Source organism: Talaromyces stipitatus, genomic scaffold, assembly GCF_000003125.1.
Source record: "Talaromyces stipitatus ATCC 10500 scf_1105507295523 genomic scaffold, whole genome shotgun sequence".
In the NCBI taxonomy this organism is placed as follows: domain Eukaryota; kingdom Fungi; phylum Ascomycota; class Eurotiomycetes; order Eurotiales; family Trichocomaceae; genus Talaromyces; species Talaromyces stipitatus.
Window position 1 is genome coordinate 5,168,510 of NW_002990113.1, and position 20,417 is coordinate 5,188,926.

The following is a 20,417-nucleotide window of genomic DNA, read 5'->3' on the forward strand; positions in this document are numbered from 1 at the left end:
GGGGGGGGGGGGGGGAAGAGGGGGATATCTTCCTGACAGACCTGGAGTGACAGTCATGGACTTTAGCCCAGCCATACAACAGAGAATACCGAATACGAAACTCTTTTACAAATCTTACAAGTTACAAGCAGTGCCAACCAGTCGCTTGATTGGGCCATTCAATCTAGTCAAATCTATCATCTGCACAAAGCCAAGATGAGAGAGTGGGAACCCCAAGGCGATCCATGCACTGATGCTACATACTGCTTTCTGGCTCTCGGACTGAGTCGGGCATATGGAATCTAGTATTGGATATCCATAACTAGTGGTTGAGTTGATTGCGTCTCGATAGGCACGTAGACTGTGGAAAGTTAAAACACCTAGACATCGGATCTCCGGTCCGATTCTCCCCTCTTTCACGTATCTGACGAACCCGGACCCACGACTTATCGAAGAGAAGAAAGTACGCTGCTAGAGGCGAGATATATGAAGCCCTCTAAAGCCACTTTACGAGCATCGTCAGTCGACAATACTGGAAAATAATCATCATGAGCTTGCCCTAAGTCCATGGACACAGGGTTAGGGTTAGCCAGTTCGATGCAAATCCAATCCAATCATCCTCCTCCAACAGCACATATTGATTGATGATGATGGTTACAAGGAGCAAAAGCAGGCTAGCACAGTTATAACTACCAGTAGCAAACGTGGATATTCATTGATATATTCGTTATTCCTCGTTCTCGCAGACTTTTAGCCGGCTTACTATGCATACCCGATAAATCCCGCATGGCAGAATATGAGTCATTTGACGGTGTGAGATCCTACATAGGGAGTCAAAAACAAAAGACTGAATAGAATTTCACATAAAATAATAGATAGAATCAGCAGAGAGTAGATATTAAATTAATGTAAACAAAGACAAAAGACAAAATGAGCCCTAAGAAAGCCTCCGTCACCTCAACCCCAAACATCCAGCTCGGTCAAGCCACCATTCTAGCCCAAGGGGACATAGACATTACAGGCCCATCATCAACAGATGTCTTCAATGCCTTAATCGACACTTCCACATGGCCCAAATGGAACCGCTTTGTCCCCTACTGCACCATCCGATATCAGCCAACCTCAGATTCAGTCGAGGGATCGCCATCTCCTCTCCTTCAATTAGGAACAAAATTCTCAATGCACACCAATATGTCCCTAACCTCTACCACCACATTGGCCGAATCAATCTCTATGCACGAAGAAGGGAAGTCGACCACTTTGCATCTCATAGTGACATTATTCGAGGCACCAGATCCTCTAACCCACACCCCGGGAAGAATAGCCTGGACGATGGATTATGATGAAATGCGATTTGTGCCGCAGTGGTTGTTGAAATTGGAAAGGATACATGTTTTTACTGACGAAGGGATGGGTGTGAATGTGAATACGTGGGAATTGATGGCGCGGTCTTCGTGGGCTGGTTGGGTTATGGGATGGTATTATCAACAGAGGTTTATGGAGGTCTGTTTTCCTGCTTGGTTGGGAGGGTTGAAGGAGTATGTTGAAAGATGTTGATGATGATGACAACCCTGTCCATCTGTATATTAGTGTATCATAGCCTGCGTAATGGAAGTAGTCCCTGCTCAAACTCGATAAGAATGGTAAGTATTATTCATAACTGTAATCAATCGGTATTCTAATGACAGCTTTTCATACATAACGAGAACGACACCATCATTTCTGCATCTGCTCAAAATACTTTTCCCACCCAATTTCCTTTATCTTCGTACCTTTGATATCCAAATTCTCAAGTTTGGCGTTGGTAGCGTACTCCTCGACTTTGCGCTGAAGGGCGGACTCATATGAGCCGAGGATTCGAACTGCTAGTAATGCAGCGTTGATGCTATTGTTAATACCGACTGTGGCGACAGGGACACCTGGACCATTTCATCATTTATTAGTGGTTGCATCGAGAAGAGCAAGAGTTGAACTAACCTCGTGGCATCTGCACGATACTGTATAAACTGTCAACACCATCTAATGCACTACCCTTCACCGGAACGCCAATAACTGGCAGAGCAGTGTGCGCAGCCGCCATGCCAGGCAGATGAGCGGCTCCACCAGCAGCTGCAATGATCACTTTGATACCTCGCGAAGCCGCCTTGGAAGCATATTCAGCCATATAATCTGGTGTCCGATGAGCAGACGTAATGTCCACTTCAGGATCAATACCAAAGTAATCCCTCAGAAGCTTGAGACCCGGTACCAGCGTCTTCAAATCACTGTCAGAACCCATGATGACCCCGATAGTAGGCGTGGGTTTGAAGGGGATTGGTTCGACACTTGAGGATTTGACGTCACTGCGCGCAGCACGGATTTCGTCGACCAAATCGATCAATGGCTGAATATTTGTCTCTGCCTCGTACATCGTCGCACCGGTAACGGTGATGTGTCCCATCTTACGTCCTGGTCGGGCAGCACCTTTGCTGTAGAGGTGAATACTAGCATTAGGTATCGAAAGAGCGTGCTCTGCAACGCGCAAATGAGAATCGCTAGTAGCACCACCAATAATGTTAAGCATGATAGACGGTTGCCGAAGCTCCAAGCTCTTAGGTGGTATGGGGAGATCTAGAACAGCGCGCATATGAGCATCGAACTGAGAAAGACCACAGCCTTCAATCGTGTAGTGTCCGGAATTGTGTACTCGACTGGCGATTTCACAGAGCAAAATTGAGTCATCTTCCAATAGAAACATTTCAACGCCGAAAACACCTTTACCATCAAATGCGGCTACTGCGTTGCGAGCAAGTTCTTGGGCTTTTTTGTTGATGGCATCAGACACATTACGAGCTGGTGCATAGACAAGTTTGCAGATGGAGTCTTCTTGAACAGTCTCAACTGTAGGGTAGGATAGAACGCTATCCTTGGTTTTGACTACCATCACTGCCAATTCCTATCGCAGAATTAGATTGAGCTGAGGCTAAAGGGAAAAATCACGTCTCACCATTTTAAAATGTGCCCATTTCTCAGCATATAATGGTCGATCCTTGAGGGCCTCGAGGGCGTTTGGAATATCTTCCTTTGACTTGACTGGGTAGTTTCCTAAGTTGTATCAGCGATTGAAGTTCCGGGGTTGTGTATACTGATTTCACACCTCTTCCATCGTATGCAAGAGTCTTGGACTTGAGCATCATTGGATATCCTAACAGTTCACCAACTTTAGCCAGCTCCTCTGGCGTATTCTCAACAAGCTCCCGATAATCCGCCATGGGGATATCATATTTCGACAAATGTTTCTTCTGATCATATTTGTTCTGAATGATCCGAATGGACTGCCATGACGGCTCAACCTTGACCTGCGAAGCAACAGCTTCAAGCGCATAAGTATTGACATGTTCAATCTCAGCAGTCACCACATCACAATTCTTGGCGAGTTCTTGCACCGATTGCTGATTGTTGAAATGCCCAACTGTATGGTTGCCATGTGCGCTTATCTGTTTTGCTGGCGCATTCTCGGCGTCTAATACATGTACTTCGATATTCAGTCGATTGGCTGCCTCTGTGAGCATGCGACCTAATTGTCCACCTCCGAGAATGCCAACTTTGGGTGAATTCCACGCCATCTTGTCTGGTTACGCCTTCGAACAGCCAACTTGGCTGAAGTGTTATAAGTCACTCTGACTCAGAACTCAGGAAATCTCGAGTGGATCTTGAAAAGTACAAGACCAGTCCCAGAAAAAAAAAGTCACGTGTATGCAGATGTTGAGATTCGCCAGCAACGGCACTGTTTAATTGATTGAGAGTCAACTCAAGCAATACTACGGTGAATTGAAAAGCTTTGTGGAATATAATTGACAAACATGCCATTCAATTGCAAAGAGTTTTTCAGGTTCGGAAATTTTACGGATGCCAGATTTTTCAGGCTAACTTCACGTGTTGCGGGGATATTTCGAATCTGATAGCAAGCTGATAGCCAATCATATTGTGCACTACTGTCAGCTATTCCAAAATAAGACTAGCTCCTTTAAGTCGCGATTGCGGCGTTTAGAGCTTCCATCACGATCCTCCACTTCACGAACAAATCTCAGCGACCACTCTCGCTCTTCTGCTGAACCACGGCGTGAGGGAGTAGGAAATATGCCACTAGGTATGTGTCGAAGAATCTAGTTATTCAGTTTGAAGCTTGCGCAATATGAACCAACATATCCACTGTCATTTGACTGCCGACTCGCATACTACGTGCTATCTCTTCAGCTTCGCGCTAACACTAGCCGGCAATATATACAGATGAAGAGTTGCTGGAGAAGGTCGCCCAGGATGGGTCTATGGACTAGTATGCTGGAAACATCTCCTTACATGTGGAATTGAGTACTGACGCATCAAGTGACCGGTGGCCTGAACAACTAGAACCATTAATTCAACGCCTTGACGAGGTATGATTTCCAGTTTGACGCCTCTGCATGGATGGACTAACATTCAAACAGATCATCTGTGAATTTCCCATACCGAAAGTACCGCCCGAAGTAGCATCCTCCTACGCCTCCTCCTCTTATCAATTCCACGACTCTCTCCAAAGCAGTAACAAGGAGAATACTCCTCCTTCCCCTCCCGCAACCCAGACAACATATAGCGGTGCTTCAGCGTCGACTTCCGAATATAACACGGCCACTCAAACCTTGGTCCCAGACTCTCAACCCTCCCAACCCGATTCGAACTCTCTACCTTCTCCACTTTTGTCTCTGATTGCTTCGATCAAGAGTACCCTACGGACATATTTTGCGTCCAAACCACCGCACACCGTTCAAAGACTCGCAGAGTTGATTTTGCGTCCTAGGCGTCAATATCGAACACTTCCGGCTTACCTGCGAGCCGTGGATAGAGTAGTCTCGGTATCGAGCAGTGCAGATATTTTTCCGCTTCCCCGGACAGGGGTGTCTGCTGATGATGAGCTAACGAACGGAGTCACCAATGGCACAAGATCAAGTTTTATGGTAACGGATGAGTCTCTCGGTAGTGATGAATCTCTGGGTGGAGCATTATTGACGCCCATACCCTGGCTGAGAAATCATGATCTTGAGGCTGTACAGGCTGAGATGATTGCAGAAGGTATTATTTGATAAACTTTCGAAAAACGGAAAAGAAAAAAAATGCATGCTAAGCTGATATATAGGTTCCGTTCCACTACGCGCGGACGCTGCAGTCACTCAAGGCGAACTCATTAGACAGGAACAAGAAGCGGGCCTGGTTGCTACAACGCAAACGCCGCCACATGTCTCTTCACGATCTCTAGCCGGGAACGAAGAAGATGGCGAAAACTCATCTCCGCAGCCAGAAGAAATACCACATGCACGAGGACCGTCGGTTCTCGGCGTTGAAGATTTAGGGTTACAAGACGGCAAGGGTGTGGAAATGGTTCTCTCAGATCCGAACAAGTCACAGGAAGATAAACCTGGAATGGACATGTCAGATTCAGAAGTAGGTGGTATATGCAATGAGGCCTCTTCTGAAATAGAGAAAGGGAATAACGACGACGATGATATCATCTTAGACGACGTGACGGAAAACCAAGACACCACACCCTTGACAGAAACAAGCGCAGCACCAGAGACGAGGGGCTCAATGACAGAGCAGGATGAAACGGGTTGAATCCGCTTAAAGCACTAGTGCTATGATGGGATGAAACTAATGACACTGTCGTTTAATCTTTTTATGCTTCTACCTATTGAACTGCCATCTGCTTTTTTGCATCTAGAATTTGACTCTGTATATCCGCCTTCTTGCTCCTTTTTCAAGAAGTAGGTAGTTATTATTATTTTGATATACCCCTCAAATAAATAATGATTTATGAATAATTATACATGTTCGTCCCCAAAAGGGACAGGAAATTAATAGGTGCGAAATAAGAGCTGGGAGTACCGAATTCGTAGTATCATACAGCCGTTCATAGTCCATGAGCCGATCAAATATGTGGTCATTTCCAAAGGAAAATAAAATGGTCGTTTCGTCGTGATTTGATAATATATGTTCGTCTTCGACTTCTTCACAAGTACGTAACTTGTACTATAAGTCGTAATTCACATGATATGCAAATGCATGTGTGGAAATGGACAGGACTGTGCTCTGGATGTAAAGCGAACATCATGACTGAATCGATGATTGAATTGATGATTGAATTGATCCCTGGCGCTTTCTTTCCTTTTTTGCCCAGCGTACTGCAGATGCAAGGTTAGTGACCTTTATATTAGATCCTTAAAAATAGAGTGATAGGAACTGTATTGACTTACAACCGCAAGCATTACAGAGTGTCTTTGGACCGCTGGGACCCTTTCTCCATTCCGGAGAAGCCAAGGTACCACAATCCGTACATACATATTCCTCTGTTGTCTTGATCCGTTTCTTCTTGTCGTTATCATCCGAGCTCAAACCTAGGTGATGAAGATCTGCCTGTTCGTGTATCAACCCTGCATCTCTTTCCCCCGTACTAAGACCCCTTGATCGTTCGCCTTCGCCGTATCGCAGACCCGTGAGTATCTCGATGCCATCGAGGACTGACGATGTATCGCTTCGGGACAAGGTGTCCAGATTATTATCTAATGTGATCAAAGACGTGTATCCGTTGTGTTCAGTGCCTGTTACACTGGGTCTAGCAGGCGGCAACATCATGCCTTGATCGGTGCCTGTCGCGGCAGTAGTAGTAGTAGTAGTAGTCGGAGCACTGTTGAAAGCGTCGACGTCATCGTCAGGGCTAATAGTTCCTGAATTGTTGTCTGATTGGAGGAGCACCCACTGCTGCTGAGCTTGGAGTTCCTCCTCCTCTTCCTTTTTCAAGTCTGCAATTCTTCTATTCAATCGTATATTCTCAACTTTATGTTCCAAAAACGTGTCTAGTAGCGCATTGCTGGATGTTGGATAAGGGCGACAAACAAGAAAGAAGCCGTCGCAAGGGTTCCCCTCTTTGCCCGTTCCGAGTGTGATTTTTTCTTTAGACATGTGTGCGTGTCCTGAGGCCTCGACGATCGTGAATTCGCCGTCTGGTTTTCGAAATCGAAAATGATACCTAAGACGGTGTCCTGTAGCGATCGACTCGTTAAATTCGCGGATGAAAGTCGTTCGGTCGTCATCATGTACAAATTCTGAAAGGAACCTGCCATCGAGATCTTTTGATTCGTAATTCGTAATCGGTTGGATTGCCGGCGAACAGTAAAGGACTTTTCCGTCGGGGCTCAGTACTATCAGTACATCTTGCATTTCTGCTAATATACGCTGCGTCCAGTTGCGTCTCCTGGTAAAATCAGTCACTGCACTTGTTGCGCTTTTCTGGACGCCAGAATGATCAGGCTGTGGCTCTTGTTGTGAGGTTGAATTATTGCAATCGTCCTTCATTGCGATGTCCGTCGCACCGGTTTCGTCAATTCCCTGGTCATCGCCATCATCTAGAACGAGGTCGAAATCGGTATAATCCAAGTCAAAGTTGTCTGCCGTCGCATTGTTTTGGAGCATTACGAGGGCGTCAGAAGCGTTGCTTCCCGCAGCATCGTTGAGATACATCCCCGTGCTGCGGTAACCTTACCTATGTACAAAGCTTATAGACAACAGGTATTATTAGCAATACTTTAGGGCATAGTCTGCAAAGTGGGATTCTTACCAGCACCAAATAATTCAAAACACCTCAAGAATATACCATCATAGCCGAGATACCGAATAATGAAGAAGACATAACCACCAGAGTGTTTTGCGCACGGATAACGTTACCTGGCCAGCGGCATCAGTATGAGGGATACTCCGATTGAGTCGGATTGACCAGCAAGCGAGAGCGAAATCCGAATGTGGCTTGGGTAGACCCAGCAAATAAACAGGACCGGGTGATGATGTAGCGCGCGATCTTCAGATGTAAATCGACGCCAGGTGGATCTTCCGATCTTGAAATGTTTCTTGTATGGAGAAGCTCCAGCCAGTCTTAGTCTTTTCTGAGACTTAATAGAGGTTTTCTGGGGATTGGAGACTAAGCCTATCCAGGCAGCTCGCTGGACGTGTCACGTGCTTTCGCGCCATCCCCGCGTTGAGTGGTTGGACGTGTAGGCAACTCCGTCTCTCCTTTGAGCAACAGGGGAAAAGAAATTATTCAGCCAACACCAGCCCATCACTATCGTCTTTGCTTATGCGATGATTGTGATTATCGTCCTAAGATTGCGATGAATTAGACTCGCGTTTCACGTGGTTTTAATTTAGTCTCGGAAGATCCAAAATCAAGATGTGAGCTTTCATTTCGGAGCTTTGCCGTCTACCTCTACTGACATCACTCCTAGGTGTACGTACAGTGAAGAATGTTAGACAATCCGTACTAATATCCAATAGCGAAAATCGATAAACTCTCTATTCTCGGGTAAGTCATTCTACAAGCTATTGTTCTGACTAGTACTAAGCGATCTCATTCAGTGTCCGATCTTTCGATAACACCCGAAGCGAGACCATTCAGTTCCATACGCCGTTGACTTTGATCGTAGGATATAATGGATCCGGGAAGACTGTACGTTAATATGTGACTGGAGATGGTCTGGACAATTCTTACTATATTCTAGACTATCATTGAATGTCTCAAATATGCCACGACCGGCGATCTACCGCCCAACAGCAAGGGTGGCGCGTTCATCCACGATCCGAAGGTGCGATATGTATCCCGCAAATATTGGTTGAGGATTTGCTGATTTTAGGCAGCTGTGTGGAGAAAAAGAGGTTCTTGCCCAGGTGAAGCTAGCATTTAAAGCTACCTCTGGAGCGAAGATGGTGGCAACCCGCAGCCTGCAGCTTACCGTGAAGAAAACGACACGACAACAAAAGACATTAGAAGGCCAGTTATTAATGGTAAAGGATGGAGAACGAACGGCGATATCGTCTCGTGTGGCCGAACTAGACCAGATCATGCCCCAGTACCTCGGTGTTTCGAAAGCAATCCTCGACTCCGTGATTTTCTGCCATCAAGATGAGAGTCTTTGGCCCATGAGTGAACCATCTGTACTCAAAAAGAAGTTCGATGAAATTTTCGAGGCCATGAAATACACAAAGGCAATCGACAACATCAAAGCTTTAAGGAAGAAGCAGAATGAGGAGTTGGCGAAGTTTAAGATTATGGAACAGCATTCAAAGGAAGACAAGGACAAAGCAGATCGTGCAGAGAAACGATCGATCAAGTTACAAGAAGAAATAGAGGCTCTACGAGAGGAAACCCATCAGATCTCCCAAGAAATGCGGAATGCCGCCGAATTAGCAGATAAAGCTTGGAAAGAATCGGAAAGCTATGCGCAGGTCATTGGAGCGCTGGAAGGGAAACGCATTGAAGCCAGGAGTATCCAGTTAACGATCGACAATTTGAAGCGACATTTGGTTGAAGTCGATGAGTCTGATGAATGGCTGCAATCGAGTCTTGAGCAGTTCGAGTCCAGACAACTGGAGTATCAACAACAAGAAGACGCCCAGAAGGAAAGATACATGGACATCAAGGAACAAATAGAATCGACCCGCGAGCAGCTCGGATTGAAACAAGCCGAAACCGGAAAGTACGAAAATGATAAGGATCAATTTGAACGCCAGATTAGGCGTCGAGAGAACATGATCAAAGAGTTTGCGCGAGAGAACAATATCCGTGGTTTCGATGACGCTCTGGATGAGTCAAAAATCGACGAGTTTATGCACAGAATGCAGAAGATGGTCAAAGAACATAGCCAGGCACTAGAACGAGCCCGAAAGGAAGGACAGTCAGAATTACGAGAGACTCAAAACGTTCTCAATCAGATTGCGCAGCGGAAATCTGCATTTCAAGAGACTAAGAATGTTGCGCGAAGGCAGATTGCGGACAACGACAGGGAAGCAGCTTCAGTCCAAAGCCGCCTGAATGAAATCGACGTAGATGAAGGCACGGTTGCTGTTCTTGAGTCAAAGAAGGAAGAGGCGCAATCACGGCTCGAGAAGTTGAAAGACGCTGCTCGAGTTGCGACATGGGATAAGGATCTTCAAGATGCCAACACTCAGCTTAGGTCCCTTGAAGATGAAAGCACCAAGCTCAATCAAGAGCTTATTGCAGGAACCAAGAAAGCTGGCGATTTGGCTAGACTGGCCCATTTAAAGAAGGAACTCAAAGATCGCGAGCGCCAATTGGAGACTATGTCGGGGGCTCACGGAAATCGTTTATCACAACTTGTTAGCGAGCAATGGAACCCGGATAACCTTGAGCGTGAATATCAGAATGTCCTGACGGATGCTTCAAATAATATGACATTAGCGGAACGCAATCGCGATGGTGTTGGAAGAGAACTTGACCAAGTTGAGTACAAACTGAAAGATTGCCGAACAGCGCTTGAAAAACGGAAAAAAGAACGTGACGAGTGTGTGAAGAAGATTCGCGACGCAATTGACGATGATCCCACGGAGTACTCTGACGTCTTGCAAACAAGACAAAACCACCTTGACCAAACCAGGAAGGATGTTGAGCAGTTCACGGGCATGCACGAATATTTCAACATGTGTCTTGAAGCTGTTGACTCGAAAAAAATGTGCAGAACTTGCATGAGACCTTTCAAGAACGAAACCGAAATGCGAACTTTTAGGAACAGATTAGAGGGACTTATCAAAAAGAACTTTTCATCCTCAGACGAAGATTTGAAACAAGCCGAAGAAGACTATGAAAATGCTCGAATGGCGAATACCGATTACGACACCTGGTTGCGTCTGACAGAAACTGCAATTCCCGAACTTGAGAAGAACGAGGAACAATATCAAAGTCAGAAGGAAGAGATTTTGAAGAAGCTGGAGAGCCATGACACCACTGTTGACGACCGAGCCGAAAAGAAGCGAGAAATCGAATCTCTTTCCCGCACAGTTACCTCTATAGTTCGTATCGACAGCGAGATCAAATCTCTACGTTCTCAAATAGCAGAGGTGTCATCCAAGCAACAGCAGACGGACTCGACCCGGGTCCTGGAAGACATCCAGAATGATATCGCGGCAGTCGGGGAGAAATCGAGAGCAATCAAGTTGACTATTTCAAAGCTCTCTTCAGAGAAGGAACAGTCTCGAGATGAACTTAATAGGGCGGAACTAGCGCTTAGAGACGTGAAGAGTAACCTCGACAATGGCAGTCATCAGCTTGAGAAGAAGACCAGTCTTCTTGCTCGTGTTGAAGAGTATAAAAGAATGAACGCGAAGCAACGAGAGTCCATTGAAAATGCTGATCGTTATATTGAGCAATTGGAGCCGGAGATTGCCAAAGCCCAGGCGAAATTTGATGATATTAACCGGCGTGCTGAATCCAAAGAACGGGAACTCCAGCAAGCATTGACACATTTGTCTGACCGCTTACATCAACTCAATCTTGCTAATGATGAAATTAAATCATACATTGACCGTGGCGGACCGGAGCAGCTAATCAAGAGCCGAAAGGAGTTAGAGGACATCCAGCAACAAATCAAGACATTGGAAGGAGAACAAAGTGAAATCACACGCGCGATCAACAAGATATCTGCCCAGCTCAAAGACAGTGACAACACTAGAAGACAGTATTCGGACAATCTGTCATATCGTCAGTCATGCAGGTTATTGGAGGAGGTCCAAGATGAGATACAGCAACTGGAAGAGCAGAACGCAGAAATCGATCGCAGTCGGTTCAAGGAAGAGTCAGAGCGATGGACACGGAAGCACAATGCACTTGCCGCTCAGCAGGCAAGTAAAATGGGCGAGATGAAGTCCAAGGATGACCAACTATTGCAATTGCTGGCAGATTGGAACACCGACTATAAAGACGCGGCTGCTAACTATAAGGAAGCTCACATCAAAGTGGAAACCACCAAAGCTGCGGTTGACGACTTGGGTCGTTACGGTGGGGCACTGGATAAGGCTATTATGAAGTACCACAGTCTCAAGATGGAAGAGATCAACCGCATTGTCGAGGAGCTTTGGCAACGGACCTACCGAGGTACTGATGTGGATACTATCTTAATCAGATCTGATAACGAGAATGCCAAGGGAAACCGCTCCTACAACTACCGCGTTTGTATGGTCAAACAAGGTGCAGAGATGGACATGCGTGGTCGATGCAGTGCCGGACAAAAGGTTCTCGCTAGCATTATCATTCGTCTTGCATTGGCCGAATGTTTTGGGGTCAACTGCGGCCTTATTGCACTAGATGAGCCAACGACAAATCTGGATAGGGACAACATCCGCTCTTTGGCCGAGTCGTTGCATGACATTATCAAGACCCGTCAGCAACAGGCCAACTTTCAGTTGATTGTCATCACTCACGACGAGGAGTTTCTGCACCATATGCAGTGCGGTGATTTCAGTGATTATTACTATCGAGTCTCGCGAAATGAACGGCAAAAGTCCATTATCGAGAGACAATCCATTGCTGAGGTATGTAGCATTGCGTTATTATTTGAATTCCTACTTACTGACTCTTCATAGGTCATGTGAGCCTCTCATTTTCGTGTCTTGAAAGTCCCAAGTACCTAGTTCTACTACCCGTCTCATTGCAGTGAGCTTCCCGGAATTGCAGCATGATGTTCCGGTATACATAACAAAGTCTAGGTTTCCTCAATTTCAATTTGTAAGACGGTGAATTTCGTAAACTAGTAATAATATCAAGATCATTGGTATCTAATATGCCAAAGTACCAAATGCCTAGGCGTTATGTCTGGCCCTAACATCGTGCCCTAAAAGCTTATCGTTATCGAGTGTCTGGGAGGGGGAAGTTTGTCAAAGATGCAAACAAGCACCTGCGATGCTAACAGTAAGTAGCGGGACCTGACCTCAGCAATTGATCTTCCACTTCGACGACACCAAATCTCTGACGTGAAATGGAATCGGCTTCTCGCATCTAGAAATAGCACTTTGAGATCTTGCTTGACGACAGAATCTATACAAGTTCTGATCCTATTAGTGCCATCACTCATCAACCAAGCGGATACCCACCCCAACTTGGATGACATCGTTGTGTACATCTCTTCAGGATCGAGAAGCAACATCAACAAAACCAGAACCATGGATCAAGCGCATTCCAGGGCTCTCGAGGCCCTACAGCCATTTATACATCTGACGACATCATCGACAGCCTCCTCCCCTCGGTTCGTTGCCAATATTATCGCGAACGCTACTTCTCACCCAAACACATACGTCTTCGCCGAGTTGTTAGAAACCTCAGCTGTGCAGGCTCTGGGCTCAGCGGATACCCCTGAAGAATTTCGCGGTTATTTGAAGCTGCTTGAGATATTTGCTTGGGGCACATGGCAGGAATACCAAGGTAGGTTCAATCCATCTGATGCTTCGAAGGGCGTTACAGTTTATTGACAATATCACAATGCTATAGAAACGCCCGGCTTACCGACTCTCAATGATCAGCAAGCCTTGAAACTGCGTTTACTATCCCTCCTCTCCTTGTCAAGCACCATCCGCCCGCTCACGTACCAGGCATTGATGCAAGCGCTCTCAATCCCCACCGCAGTTAAACTCGAGTCACTCGTCACAACCGCAATTTACTCGTCCTTGATAGTGGCAAGACTTTCACCGGCTACAAATCCACCGACAGTCAACGTAACAGCTGTTGCACCGCTACGAGATGTCAGACCCCAAACCGTGTCTACTTTGATCTCAATCCTGTCTGAATGGGAAGGTCGCTGCGGAGACATTATCAATGGCATTGAAGCTGAGATCGCAAAGATCAAAGACCAGACTGTCAGAAACAGCATTTTGAAACGTCAATGCACACTCGCCCTTGAAAAGGCCATCGCTGCCGATATGGACGGCGGAGAAGACAACACCGGTTTGCGCAGTGGTGGGAGAAATACCAAACATAGTCTTCGTGGTGGCAGAACTGCCGGTGGAATCAGATTCGGTGGTTCTTCTACAGGGGGCAATATCAGTAACAAGCGCGAATACAGTGATGATCAGGATGATGATGACGATGATGGGTATTTTGACAATGCAAGTGATGGGGGATTAGATGTGTCTGGTTCCCGTATGGAGATTGATGAAGGTGCAGGCGCTAGTAGAGGAGCGACCAGACAGACGAAGAGATTGCTTGGTGTAGGTAGGAAGACGTGAGTCGATGTGTCTCTGGAATGTCCATTGAACTCACCCTTCACGCGAGAGTGCCACTACCTACTTAGATTATGAATGACATTTTATGACCCCAACAACTGCCAGGAAACTAAAGCTTGAATTCGCGGTATGAATTAGGTAGGAATCCAACAAGACTCAATACCAGACCTAGTTGGCAGTAATGCTTCTACATACATAGACAAAGGAAACGTTGACAAGCACCGAGTACAGAGACTCCACTTCAGAGAATAAAACAAGGAAAGATCGCAGGCAGGGGACAGAAATTAATATCACGCTGAAAATCTGGACTATTATAAATGCAACGCTTCTGCATCAATCGAGGGAAGATGAAAGAGAAAAAGGTATATCCGCATAAACGCCACAGAAATCGACTAAAGACCGCACGACAGACGACTCGTCAAAGCATAATACCCGGCACAAATATGAAAAGTACACTCAACGCAGCAGCGATGAGAAGGGCATATGCCAACGTCACCAAAGCACGCTGGTTGAGTAGGGAACGAACATATGGTTCTTGTATCCTCTGCCAATTCATGAACGTATACTCGCTGAATCCAAGTAGAGCCATGAATGGGTCGATTTTATATTGGTATGTCGTGATAAAGTAAGATGCCACGACAAAGGGAAGTATGACCTTGAGTAGTTGTTAGTGATCACCAGCAGGAATCATTGAAAGATTTGACTTACCCAGCACCGTGTTGCTCTCGATTTATCAGTCAAAACAACATAAAACGACGCCCAGAAAGCCCCCAAAAAGCTGATTAATCCGAATGCTAGACGCGACAGAATGCTGAGAGGTACAAGATTCCCAAGAGCTTTGGCCTGCAAAAATCCCGGAAAAGCGTCTCGCTCCATTGCCTGAAAGACGTAATCTTTGGCTTGATCAAATACTTCTGGGTCATCTCGGCCGTCACGTTCCACCATATCGATAATCGAAGTCAACATTTCCTCTGGTAAGACGATTTCACGCTCCGAATCGGGAATGAGATATGTGTACAAGATCTTTTCTGCACTTCGACGGATATCTGTTCGCGCCACTGTGTGACCGGGAGAATTTGAGGAGTCGTAGCGGGTTTCGGGTGTAGAATTCATAAAACTAGGACGCGGTGGTCTTTCCTCTGACGAGTGCTTCTCCGAGTGTCCACTTATTGGCGGCGAAGGCTGCGATGGGTTCTCTGAACGTAGAAACGCTGAGAGCCTGGAGTCTGCATCTTTCTCATTCGAAGCAGAAAAGTATCCCGACGGGCCGGCTTCAGTTGGAATGTCTGGAATATTATCGAGAATGGTTGATGACGGTCTGCTACCCCCTTCGGGTGTGGCTACGAGGACTGAACGGCGTAGTTCTCGGACGTAGTGACGGCAAAGGGACATGTGCTGTGAGACATCGAGCCTAGTATTCAATATTAAAACGTGTAAAAAGACCAGGGATTGACCGCAATATCGTACCAGAAATCCAAATAGTCAACTGATCGCTGTTGGTCTCGCATGTAGATGTAGAATGAGAAAAGATCGACAGGAGCGAGTGTGTAGCGACTGAGAACCTCGAAAAGGGTCGGCAAGCGCTTTCGCTTTTCTAGATCAAGGCTTGTTAAGGACACCATCGTTGAAGTAGGTAGGGTGTGTTGATCAGTGAATATGCGAAAGTCTGATGCTGGTTGACGATTCTTGATCTACCGAGTCAATGGCTGCCAAAACATGCTACCACAAAGGTTCAAGTTGAAATAGACAGATCGATAAATCGGCGAGAAGATATTTTCGACTGTCGGAGAGAGTGAAAATCGAATTAAGTCGTGCAGTCTTCAAAACAGCAAGCTCCCTGGAGGGTAGTCTCGTGTAAGATCGCTTAGGAGCCAGGAATTGCTAATACGAAAGGAAACGCAAAAGTCGCAAGCGCACAGCGCTGTGAATTGAACTACCAACGACCGAATACTGGCTGCCGGGGGAGATGCCTTTAGAACTGGACGGACTGGTGTAGACAATAGTAAGTTGAGTGTCGTTGAGATTGCTCCAAGGGGTCACGTTGAAACATTAATCCGAAATTGAAGTCTTGGCAGGGCGACACGGGCCAGCCCGCACGTGGAGCTTCAGCCTTCCAGCCACATGAAGTCATCTACGTCCTGAATAGTTATTTACAATAATCCACTTGGAGATATTGAATTTGGTCATAATTATATCTTTATTGGTGAGTTCAACTACATGTCAAAATGCAGCAACGAAAACGCCATAACGCCTGGCGTAAATCCTAATCATGCGGTGGTATAATGCGATTTGAAACAAATATCTTCATGATGAGCTGAACTGTCTAGTGATTCTCCGCAAGATGCTGCGAAAGTCAGTAATGTCCATAGAATATAAATTGGGTAGGAATATGAGTATACTTACCGACCACTCGGGAATGTTCTTGATTTGTTGCCACATAAACTTCTCAAGCTTATTGGCGCTCTTCGCGTAAGGTGTGGTCTCGTTGTTGTATCTTCGGCAATTATCGAATATCAACATGGCGTCCCTGATAAAATCCTGTGGAGTAGGATAAAGGTCCTTCTCGTGCTTCTCTTCCATAGTCGACAGATCCATGGGCTCTTTGATCACTTCGTAGTAGTCCGGTACTTCATCTCTGTTGACGGGTTGTACGAATGGCCAAGCGGCAGAGTGATTCTGCATATCATTGAGGAGATGAAGTAGCTGGTTATAATTGGGTCCATGTCGAGGTTGTCGTGCGAGTTCATCCATATCAGGAGACCAACCCGATTCCTTGATCGCGGGAATACTAAGAGGATCAATCTTGGTTACACCATTTTTCCATTCCTTTGGAGGCGAGTGAACGATATGCGATCTGCTGAATGCCCGGATTTTCGCATGCACAGCCTCCTTTTGCTTGAGGATCATGCGGCCCGACTCTAAATATCGAATCTTAGGTAACATCGTGCACTGCATGATTGTCCCACCTTCGTAATCCTTGATGTATCCCATCCATATTGATTTGTCCAAGCTTATTTCCTTCGTAAATCCTTGCTTTTTAAAGTAGCCAATGGCGTAATTATCCGCGTACGTAAGGAAATGCATCACATCCGAAGTTGCTTTCACGTAATCCTATATTCCGTCAGCCATGTCGCTACAATGTTTTCGAAATACATACCTTTAAATGCGACATTAAATGTGCACCATATCCCTTGACCTGCTGATCTGAGGAGATGGCGCAAAACACGATTTCGGCGAATTTGCGGCCTTTGAACGGACGATATGTGATACCGCTACAGATAGTTAGCAGACTCGCATCTAAAGGGGTTTGCGTGCATCGCATGGAAACGTACCCTACGACCTCCAGAGGGTGCTTTACAATGGCAATGGAAAGATGCGTCCTGTCGTAGACTAATCGCGCAATATAATCCTTTGGCATCTTCGGAAGCTGCTTCTGAAAAATGCACTTCAATCCGGTGAGAATGATGAAGCTCTCCCTCTGCCCGTCATTGTTCACTACTCGGAATTCAATTTTGCCTTCTTTCTCTTCGATCACGGCGGGCTGGATAGTATAAACGGGTTAGCTTCAGGCTATGAATCCAGGTACTGTTGATTGGACGGACCTTCTCAGGATATGGGACGAGTTTGAGCGGTGGCTTCTCGACTGAACCTTCCTGTAAGGGTACGAGAATTAGAACAAGTGAATTATTAGTCATTCAGAGATAGTCATACCTTCGTCTCACTCTCATTGAATGACTCTGTCCGAGCCTTCTTACTCCGGTGTCTGGAATCTGGGGTATCGGCTTCTTCCGAAGCCTTGCGCTTCATATCTAGAACCCGTTAGATCATGCGCAAACCAACCGCATGAGATGATCTCTGAATTGTCCTTACCTTCACTAACAGATGACATGTTTGCGACCAGAATACTGATGAAGTTGTCGTTGGCAACGATGAACTGAATAACAGTTGACGCCACTCTGAGCCAGTCGCGCATACCCAAAGGGCGGTTTAGTCTCGGAGCTACGATCGGAGATTACTCAGCGGAAATACTATTTATCCGGTGTCACCTTGCCAAGAGGACAGCTTGTGTATTGACAGCTCTCTCTATGGTGTGAGCAATTGACCTCGTCGTCCTTCTTGTCACTCCAGCTCAATTAATCATTGAAGCTTTACTCTTGCTTACTACCATTCAAGTCCCTGAGGTGATTAGCTCGTCATTCAATCCAAACCGATGTCTTTAAATACTCTCTGGGAGACGTCCAAAGCTCCGTATTACCCCATTGTCGCAAAGGAGGGCCAGTTCACAGTTGGCTTTGCTTTGCTATTCATCGGTAGGCACAATGAGAGAATGCAAATAAGTCTTTTCTAACAGCATTCGTAGCTCTTCTTCTTACTGGTCTTTTCGGTTTGAGTGAGTTCTACTCCCTGGATCCTCTGCAATCAGGAACTAATTCATCATCCATAGATCGGACATTTCTGAACATACCTCTTCTCGGTGTCCCGGCGTCTCTTGCATTCGGGTATGCTGTATATATTCTCCATGCATTTGTCATCGATCGCTAACGCTATGAAGTTTCGGAGCTGTGTTCATGATTTGTGCCGTTGGTGTCTACGTTTAATCTCATCCAGAAAATCTACCTCAGCCACGCATGATCATGTACTATAACCGGACGATTGGGGAACTCTAGATTGCTAGGGATGTACACTTATTTCTTTGAAATTGAACTTCCAATTTCTTTCTAAACGGACTTTACTTCGTCCCTTGAAGCTCACTTGTCGGCCTCCGTTACTCCTACCGCCGACATGGAGCCTATCTTTTCTGCTGTTACCAACGACACCTATCATCTCTACACTCTTCTACGTTGTATCGGATTCGCTGAAAAGGCTCGCATACAAATAACGCCCGATGGGATCCGATTTTCTGTAGAGGAAAGCCGAGTGATGCAGGGGCTCGTGTTCCTCGACCGTACCCTGTTCACCACTTATACGTTCAACTCTACTCCTCAAGATCGCAACAGTCATGCTTTAGATGATGAGGAACCTGCTGGAGACGTCTATCCTCAGTTCCTGATCTCACTTACAGCTCTCCTGGAAACTCTTCAGATTTTCGGCATCGGTGACGCTAGTCAAGCATCTTTCCCTTCAAATGGCTCTATACAGAACACTCCCGCCGGTGCTTTCACTAGTCCAGCTTTGTTACTTGGCCGCACTTGTGCCTTGCGATACTCAAGCATTGGCAGCCCACTCTGCATCACACTTTCTGAATCCGGTATCACTACAACTTGCGAACTCACTACCTACGAATCAGACGATCCCTCATTTGGGTCTGAAGCTGGTGAAGTGGACATACCGCTGCAACGTGACGCCATTATCATGAAAATCATCATGCGATCCGCATGGTTATACAACGCTATCAATGAATTGGACGCCACAAACCCGACTGTTCTCACAATTTCAGCCTCTTCAAAAAATGCACCTTTTCTCACACTATCCGGCTCTGGGGGAGCTTTCAGCGAGTCCAGCGTCAAATTCTCGACAGATAAGGAGAACGTGGGAAGCGAAGTCAATTACAAAACTTTGGAAGACAACGAACCACCCAAACGAGGTAAAATTGCTCCAGCAGTGACCGAAACCTTCCAAGTAAACCCTCCGTCCTCCATGGGATCTACAGTGAAGGAGAACTATCGCTTTGCTCTCGTTCGTAAAGCATCCCGGGCTATGGCTGCTGCGAGTAAAGTAAGTATACGAGGGGATATCCAAGGTGTACTGAGTTTGCAATTCATGATTGAGCTGGGTGGTGGAAGCAACGAGGGTGATGCCGGTCTTACAAGAGGAGGGAATGCCAGGCATGTAAGTTTTGTTGATTTCCGATTTGTGCCTCTTGTTGGTCAGCAAGATGAGGATCAAGAAGATGGTGATGATGTAAATTCAGAGGGTTGGTAGATCTCAAGCTGCTTTATGATTTGACGCTCATGGCATTGTATTAATGCAAGGTCTCCTGTTGCAAGCTCCGTAGGTAAGCATACCTCTAGTAGTGAGTAGATACATACTGTGGCTTATAAGGGCCTGTTCGGTTCGGCAGCTACTTTACTCACCCACGACCACAGCAGGTCTGGCATTTTCTGTCATATCTAGTGTCTGTAAAGCTAAGACTGGATGATTGACGTAAAGAATTCACTTGTTGAAACTCATCTGAAAGGTCTGGAATACTCTGCGAAGTGCGCTGCTTTGGCGACGTAAAATGAGAGCTAACCGGATTAGGCAACTCCTCGATCGATATTTCCGATGCACGTGATCATCGGAATGCCGGATCGCTCAGCTGCTTAGTAAAGAACTTGACGCATTCAGGTCACATCGGGCTGGTCAGCAACAACTAACACTATCAATACGTA

The 20,417-nt window shown here is 46.1% G+C and overlaps 10 protein-coding genes across 12 annotated transcripts in view, besides 1 other annotated feature; 6 read left to right on the forward strand and 4 right to left on the reverse strand.

Annotated features, from left to right (window-relative positions):
* The window catches only part of TSTA_078460 (uncharacterized protein), a gene marked incomplete at both ends in the record, with an annotated part of 689 nt that extends 404 nt beyond the window's left edge, over window positions 1-285 (forward strand). Inside the window, one exon of the mRNA XM_002341833.1 lies at window positions 72-285. Within this exon, the coding sequence (XP_002341874.1) occupies window positions 72-285 (214 nt within the window). The remainder of the gene's footprint in view (window positions 1-71) is intronic.
* Window positions 286-1,611: 1,326 nt separating this feature from the next.
* Window positions 1,612-3,645, reverse strand: TSTA_078470 (phosphoribosyl-aminoimidazole carboxylase). Its single transcript, XM_002341834.1, has 4 exons — window positions 3,116-3,645; window positions 2,966-3,063; window positions 1,957-2,914; window positions 1,612-1,898 (listed from the first exon to the last, which is right to left on the reverse strand). The coding sequence occupies exons 1-4, from the start codon at window positions 3,582-3,584 to the stop codon at window positions 1,696-1,698; spliced, it is 1,728 nt and encodes a 575-aa protein (XP_002341875.1). The 5' UTR covers window positions 3,585-3,645; the 3' UTR covers window positions 1,612-1,695.
* A 389-nt stretch (window positions 3,646-4,034) lies between these two features.
* On the forward strand, window positions 4,035-6,129 carry TSTA_078480 (uncharacterized protein). Its single transcript, XM_002341835.1, has 5 exons — window positions 4,035-4,108; window positions 4,249-4,294; window positions 4,346-4,394; window positions 4,446-5,067; window positions 5,132-6,129. Exons 1-5 carry the CDS (start codon window positions 4,099-4,101, stop codon window positions 5,605-5,607), a joined length of 1,203 nt encoding a protein of 400 aa, XP_002341876.1. The 5' UTR covers window positions 4,035-4,098; the 3' UTR covers window positions 5,608-6,129.
* TSTA_078490 (GATA transcription factor LreB) lies at window positions 5,131-7,899 on the reverse strand. 2 transcript variants are annotated; one of them, XM_002341838.1, is made up of 4 exons: window positions 7,607-7,899; window positions 6,749-7,543; window positions 6,246-6,676; window positions 5,131-6,173 (listed from the first exon to the last, which is right to left on the reverse strand). In XM_002341838.1, exons 2-4 carry the CDS (start codon window positions 7,507-7,509, stop codon window positions 6,100-6,102), a joined length of 1,266 nt encoding a protein of 421 aa, XP_002341879.1. In that variant the 5' UTR covers window positions 7,510-7,543; window positions 7,607-7,899; the 3' UTR covers window positions 5,131-6,099. The 2 variants fall into 2 exon arrangements, with proteins under 2 accessions (XP_002341879.1, XP_002341878.1); XM_002341837.1 differs by having other exon boundaries at window positions 6,246-7,543.
* Window positions 6,649-6,669: a microsatellite.
* Window positions 7,887-12,564, forward strand: TSTA_078500 (DNA repair protein Rad50; the record flags this gene model as incomplete). The annotated part of the gene is made up of 7 exons (XM_002341836.1): window positions 7,887-7,895; window positions 8,191-8,269; window positions 8,317-8,344; window positions 8,398-8,488; window positions 8,541-8,624; window positions 8,677-12,363; window positions 12,415-12,564. The coding sequence occupies 7 exons, from the start codon at window positions 7,887-7,889 to the stop codon at window positions 12,421-12,423; spliced, it is 3,987 nt and encodes a 1,328-aa protein (XP_002341877.1). The 3' UTR covers window positions 12,424-12,564.
* A 217-nt stretch (window positions 12,565-12,781) lies between these two features.
* TSTA_078510 (COP9 signalosome subunit 7 (CsnG), putative) lies at window positions 12,782-14,142 on the forward strand. The gene is made up of 2 exons (XM_002341839.1): window positions 12,782-13,249; window positions 13,316-14,142. Exons 1-2 carry the CDS (start codon window positions 12,991-12,993, stop codon window positions 14,047-14,049), a joined length of 993 nt encoding a protein of 330 aa, XP_002341880.1. The 5' UTR covers window positions 12,782-12,990; the 3' UTR covers window positions 14,050-14,142.
* A 4-nt stretch (window positions 14,143-14,146) lies between these two features.
* On the reverse strand, window positions 14,147-15,668 carry TSTA_078520 (RGS domain protein (Rax1), putative; the record flags this gene model as incomplete). Its single annotated transcript, XM_002341840.1, has 3 exons — window positions 14,147-14,701; window positions 14,755-15,457; window positions 15,514-15,668. 3 exons carry the CDS (start codon window positions 15,666-15,668, stop codon window positions 14,465-14,467), a joined length of 1,095 nt encoding a protein of 364 aa, XP_002341881.1. The 3' UTR covers window positions 14,147-14,464.
* A 559-nt stretch (window positions 15,669-16,227) lies between these two features.
* On the reverse strand, window positions 16,228-18,019 carry TSTA_078530 (histone acetyltransferase (Gcn5), putative; the record flags this gene model as incomplete). Of its 2 annotated transcripts, XM_002341841.1 has the most annotated exons (7): window positions 16,228-16,390; window positions 16,450-17,157; window positions 17,204-17,318; window positions 17,379-17,587; window positions 17,649-17,699; window positions 17,758-17,855; window positions 17,917-18,019. In XM_002341841.1, the coding sequence occupies 7 exons, from the start codon at window positions 18,017-18,019 to the stop codon at window positions 16,370-16,372; spliced, it is 1,305 nt and encodes a 434-aa protein (XP_002341882.1). In that variant the 3' UTR covers window positions 16,228-16,369. The 2 variants fall into 2 exon arrangements, with proteins under 2 accessions (XP_002341882.1, XP_002341883.1); XM_002341842.1 differs by having other exon boundaries at window positions 17,204-17,587.
* A 237-nt stretch (window positions 18,020-18,256) lies between these two features.
* TSTA_078540 (uncharacterized protein) lies at window positions 18,257-18,644 on the forward strand (the record flags this gene model as incomplete). Its single annotated transcript, XM_002341843.1, has 4 exons — window positions 18,257-18,356; window positions 18,407-18,436; window positions 18,491-18,545; window positions 18,599-18,644. 4 exons carry the CDS (start codon window positions 18,257-18,259, stop codon window positions 18,642-18,644), a joined length of 231 nt encoding a protein of 76 aa, XP_002341884.1.
* A 184-nt stretch (window positions 18,645-18,828) lies between these two features.
* TSTA_078550 (DNA repair protein Rad1, putative) lies at window positions 18,829-19,968 on the forward strand (the record flags this gene model as incomplete). Its single annotated transcript, XM_002341844.1, has 2 exons — window positions 18,829-19,875; window positions 19,918-19,968. 2 exons carry the CDS (start codon window positions 18,829-18,831, stop codon window positions 19,966-19,968), a joined length of 1,098 nt encoding a protein of 365 aa, XP_002341885.1.
* Between the last annotated feature and the right edge of the window lie 449 nt (window positions 19,969-20,417).